Source organism: Enhydra lutris, unplaced genomic scaffold (genome assembly GCF_002288905.1).
Source record: "Enhydra lutris kenyoni isolate GAN:26980312 unplaced genomic scaffold, ASM228890v2 scaffoldscaffold41, whole genome shotgun sequence".
In the NCBI taxonomy this organism is placed as follows: domain Eukaryota; kingdom Metazoa; phylum Chordata; class Mammalia; order Carnivora; family Mustelidae; genus Enhydra; species Enhydra lutris.
The window spans coordinates 10,227,132-10,233,131 of record NW_019154125.1 but is presented as its reverse complement, the minus strand read 5'-3'; the positions used below and the strand labels follow the sequence as shown (position 1 = coordinate 10,233,131).

At 35.1% G+C, this 6,000-nt stretch overlaps 1 protein-coding gene across 1 annotated transcript in view; it reads left to right on the top strand.

Moving 5' to 3' along the window:
* LOC111155474 (trimethylguanosine synthase 1) overlaps window positions 1-6,000 on the top strand; it is a 39,494-nt gene that overhangs the window by 11,855 nt on the left and 21,639 nt on the right. Inside the window, exons 5-7 of the mRNA XM_022515643.1 lie at window positions 460-577; window positions 2,037-2,123; window positions 5,263-5,434. Coding sequence (XP_022371351.1) covers window positions 460-577; window positions 2,037-2,123; window positions 5,263-5,434 — 377 coding nt within the window. The remainder of the gene's footprint in view (window positions 1-459; window positions 578-2,036; window positions 2,124-5,262; window positions 5,435-6,000) is intronic.

Sequence of the window (6,000 nt, the reverse complement as noted above, 5' to 3'; positions counted from 1 at the left end):
TACCTGGGATCGAGCCCCACATTGGGCTCTCTGGGCAGCGGGGAGCCTGCTTCCCCTTCTCTCTCTCTGCCTGCCTCTCTGCCTACTTGTGATCTCTGTCAAGTAAATAAATAAAATCTTTAAAAAAAAAAAATGTGATAACTGCTTAGCTATCACAAAGTAACTGTGGATTACTTTGTGTAGATTTGGACAGCTATGAGGAAAAAGTTTTAGTTTTTTTTTTTTAAGTAGTTAAATCATGGAAACTTTTAAACTTTAATAATTACACATAGCTATAGTTTTTTTATGCTCAGATTCTGGGTGTAGATACACAAAATAGGTAAATTGGTCTGGCACTGTGCCCGATATGCATGTACAGTTCATTGCAGGAAGGTAGCAAAAATATTTCGATAGCGTTTGCAAAAGGCAGAAGAGTTGTCACACTAAGGGGAAAATCCACTGCAATGTCTGCCTCTTTAGATTCACAGGACTCTTCAGAAGCAAACACAATCAAAGAAAGACCACATCCCAACAATATTGATGGAGATGAGAGTGAAGAAGATCCACCTGAACGTAAGCCAAGCAAACTCAAGAGGAGGCAAGTTGCATATTACCTCTTCTCTCCACAGTGTGGTAGCATGAGCACTTGTGTCCTTGAGGGAGTTCCTACAAAGGGCTTGTTATATTGTAGTACTGTCAATCCCATGAGGAAATAAGATGAGACATACTAGCAAGACGCTACACGCTGGAACACTTGGCAAATCCCAAGTCTGACTCTGCCACGGTTTCTTGCTTCTAAAGCGGAACAAATGCTTTTTTTATGAGCTCGTTGGGAAGACAAAAAACTAGTGTGTAATAAATCTGACAGTAGCTATCCATGGATGACAGCTTTTAATTCGTATATAAGTTGATAAGGTTTCTCTCAAGGAAGTTCTGTTTGTTTTTTTCCCCAAATGTCTGAGTATATCTAGCAATTTTATTGCTAAAATAGACCTCAGAAATATGTAATCTAATGCTCTTAATCTATAGGTGGGAATATTAAAACAAAATGAGGATAAATGCCTTTCCCAGAGTTACATAGCAAAACAATGGCAGCTCTAAGTCTAACACTCAGACCAAATCTTCAGGAAGCAGTGCTAGTATACTATTGATATGTAAAATTAAACAAGTAGCAAATAATATAAGTAGAATATGGTCAAATGCTAATTCCGTAAAATACAAGGAAAGGGTAGACATTGCAAAACTTAGACGTTAGCTAATAGCATTTTAATTCTTTGACAGGATATGAAGTGTTCCATCTTCTGAAAAAACAATATGCAAGCTTTGGAGGCTCAGTAACTTAGTATATACATAAAAGCATGCTTCCGTTGTGTTCTTTCTACATGCTATACAATGCTCCATAATTCCTCCTTTAGGTCCTGGAGGCAGAGACTATGTGTGGCATACTTACATTTCTGGAACCTAGTAGGTTCACCATAAATGTTCAATCACTAAGCTAATTTGTAAGAATTATTTCTCACCATTTTCTCTTACTTGGTACTGTCATTAGGTAGTAGGGATCACTAGAAGGCATCCCCAATAAATTGATGATCATGGGTTACTTATTATTTGTATCACTACCTTATTCTTCTTAATATATATACAGAGAGAGAGAGTAAATTTTTTGGTTGCATTGATACTTACCAAATGTTTCCATCTTCATTTTTAAGGAAAACTAAAAGTAGCACTCTAGGAGATTAGTTTAAGGCTGCAGCTTTTACAGGTGTCTTTCCAAAGGCAGATGGAGAGATCGGTATTAGTGCCATGTTCAAATATAAAGTTAATTAGGATTTGAGTACTTATTGCTGTGTTCCAAACACTGCTGGGTAGTTTATCATATTTGGAAAATCTGATTAAACTGCTCTTTCCTGTCTTCCTGGATTTGTGAGCTGGTGGTTGATTGTTGCAATAGGAAAGTGTGTGTGTAGGTTGATTATTGTATCTTTTGATATTTGCCTGAACTGGTGGGCTCTGGATATAATGGCTTATTGCTGTTTACCTTTTGTTTATTTGTTTAGCCACGAACTGGACATTGATGAAAACCCAGATTCAGACTTTGATGACAGTGGTTCCCTTCTAGGATTCAAGCATGGCTCAGGACAAAAGTAATTATACATAAATATTACATAAACACTGTGTCTTCTTGAAGTTGTAACACTTCGGCTATCTTCAAGTTCTCTGAATTCAAATAGCTTGTGATGGTTATAGAGTTGATAGAATTTGAGATATTACAGTTAAAACACTAACTTCTCATAGATTACTACATGTTTGATATATTCACATGTGTTATTAACTCAGTTGTATGTCAAAGCAACCTAATATTAGAGTTTCATGGGTAAAGCAGCTGCAGCCCACAGAGGTGTGACTTGGTCAGGATCACATTAAGGATTTAGGCCAAGCTCTTGAGACTTCTAAGCATGGTTCCATTTTTCACCTTGCATCTCACATGTCTGCCTTTGTGTACATTTGAGATCTATAGCAAGCATGTCATGAAAAGTTCGAGTCTGCAGTAGCCTTTTTTCTTTTTTATAATGAAAACATTAAAACTCAAAACAGAAGTAACAAAGAGTAAAAATCTTTCAAATCATTCCTCAGAGGTAGGCAGTATTTGGCGTATATCCTTCCTAATTTAATCATGTGTGTTTTTATGCTTATGTACATATAAGTACATATATGTACTACTACTCTTTTTTTATAAAACACAGAAGTAGAATCATAGTATACATGTTCTGCAGTTTGCTTTTTTTCCCTCAACAATGTACCATGAACATCCTGACTTAGCAGTATGTGCACATTTATCTAGTACTTGTGTGTTTAACTGACCACCCTGTATGTCCTTCTAGGTTGTTCCTAAGATCTAGGCATATGCCCTTGAGGTTCCCCACAAGTTAATGTGTTTACCAATAGTTCATTCCTACTTACTGCTGAATAGTATTCACTGTATGGATATATCAGTTTTAATTATTCATCTGTGCAAGGATATTTGGATTGTGTGTGGTATTTTGCTATTACAAATAAAGCTGCTATGAACATTTGTATACAGAAAGTATAAGTTTTCTCTGGGATTAAATGCCCAAGCATTTAAATCTAAGATTTATAAGAAATCTGAAACCGAAGAAAATGAAAGAAAACTGAATTATATATAAGAAAACTGAGGGGTCTGTGGTATATACCTTGAAGACTGAACTGAGTAGTTAAGGCACACTAAAGACATTTATGTCAGCTTGCACCAGTGATTTAAACCAAGATTAAGGTCTTTGATGTTTCTAAGGGGTGAGATTTATTTTCTTAGTTGTGAAATTTTAACTGATACCTACATATTACGAAGTCAGAAAGAAGAGGACATAGATCTCAAAATTGACTTATAAAATGAATCCAAATTAGCTCAGAAATATATGCTCATAATTATAATACTATGAATATATTTAAACTATCTGTTATCTCTCCTTATGGTACTTGAAGGCAGTTGTAGCTCATAGCATTCAAAGCTAAAGATCATAAAGATTAGTAATATAAAATATTTTCCTGATATTGCCATGTTTAAGATTCTGGCAGAATTCATTTCTACCCACATATAATTTTATTGAGAAATTATTTGGGTGGCTCTTGCTAGTATACATTTCTGGAGAGTTATTCTTTTACCTGGAATTTAACTTTTCTTCTATTTAAGATTCCTGGTTCTACTTAAAAGGATAAAATTGGGGCACCTGGGTGGCAAAGTTGATTGAACATCCAACTCTTGGTTTCCGCTCAAGTTGTGATCTCAGGGTCGTGGAGCAGGGCCCGCTAAAGTTTCTCCCTCTCCCTCTGAAAAAGAAAAGCATAAAATAGACTTTATAAAGAAGTTTATGATATAGCTAGACGATAACACCTGACATTTAACACTAAACTGTTGAGTTCATAAATGCTAATTGTATATTACATTTTAAATTTCTAATAGTCTGTGGCACTGTGGAAGATGTACTTAAACGAGGTTTGATACAGTCAAAGAAGTCTTTGTACTCGTTCTGTATGATTTAGGACTAAAAAAATTCAGATGGTTAGATCAACTGATAATTCTCTAAATATTTTGATAATAGGGATTTGCTTTTTTGGTAAGCTCAGATCAATTTAAGTTAAAAAATCAGTGGCCACTTTTAAAATAATTTGTATAGGGATGCGTAGGTGGCTCAGTCGGTTAAGCATCTACCTTTGGCTCAGGTAATGATCCCAGGGTCCTGGGATCAAGCCCTACATCAGGCTCCTTGCTCAGCATCTCCTCCCTCTGCCTGCTGCTCCCCCTGCTTGTGCTCGCTCTCTCTCTCTCTCTCTCTCACAAATAAAATCTTCAAAATAAATTAAAATAATTCATATCATCAACAGCCAAATTATGGAGAGAGCACAAATGTCCATCAAATGATGAATGGGTAAAGAAGATGTACATATATACAATGGGGTATTACTCAGCCATCCACAAGAATGAAATCTTGCCATTTGCAATGACATGAATGGAGCTAAGTGTATGTTATGCTAAGCAAAATAAGTCAATTCAGAAAAACAAATACCATATGACTTGACTTATGGAATTTAAGAAACAAAACAGATGAACATATGGGAAGGTGGAGGAAAAAAAGAAACCATAAGAGACTCATAATGACAGAGTACAAACTGAGGGTTGATGGAGAAAGGTGGGTAGGGAATGGACTAGATGGATGACAGGAATTAAAGAGGGCACCTGGGATAAGCACTGGGGGTTGTATGTAAGTGATGAATCACTGAATTCTACTCCTGAAACCAATATTGCACTGTATGTTAACTAACTAGAATTTAAATAAAAATTTAAAAGATAAAATAGTTCGATGTACCCAAATATGTATTAAAGTGCTTTGGTATCCTCTCACCATGAGAAAAGATTATATTTCCCTAACGTGCAGTGGGGTTATATTTTTCTAATATTCCTTTTTATATTTTACTATGTAATATCTGCTTTCTGTTATATGTAAGGTATGTTGATATCCCCAACTGGTGTTTCACAATTACTTGGAAGTTAACATATAACCAAGACCCTAAATTCCTCTACATTCAAACTTTATTTCATAATCTTTATAATTTAGAAAAATAAGATGGTGGCTAGTAGAAAATAAAATAAAAATTAAATGGTGGTAGTAGAAAAATAGTGAAAATTGTCAGTTTTATTCTCTTTTCATATAAGAAAACAAACTCAGAACTTAAGGTTTGAGTCAGCTTCCTTTGGTTTGGTCACAGATATGGTGGAATTTCAAACTTCAGTCATCGGCGGGTCAGATACCTACAGAAGAATGTGAAGTATAAGTCAAAGTTCCTGGACATGAGAAGACAAATAAATATGAAAAACAAACACATTTTCTTTACTGAAGAATCAGAAAAAGCATTCAAAAAAAGCAAAACCTTGACTAAGGTACATATAAATTTTGTTCTTTACAGATAAAATTTCATTTTGTGAGCTTGACTCTTTAAAATTTTTTTCAGGTGGAAATCTTGTTTCTATCAGATATAAAGGTACCTGAAATTCTCTTCCTCTTCCTTCCCAAAGGCATATATCATGTGAACCAAATTTGAAATAGAATAAGTTGGGAGTAATATGAAAAAGGGATGTTTTGAAAGCTAGTATCATTGGAAAGATAAATAGATAAAATTGCTTCATATATATAGTAACAGTGAGAATTTCTTATCTGCCTCAGGCTAAGTAGCATCCTGGAAATCAGTATCTGGTCCTGCATTTATTGTAAGCTTTAATTTTGAGCTCATCTGGAGGTGATCAAACGTTGCACTAACCAGTTCATCCTAATAGTTTCTTGCTAATTTAGTGATTTACATTGCTAACTGGAATATTCACGTCCCCTGTCTTTCACTCTGCTATACCTGCTGTCCAAGCACCTGAAAAACAAAGATAATAAGAATTATTTTTGCTTGGTTTGATGAGTGATGCTTATCCATTATGGGGGGGTGGGGACAACCTTCTAG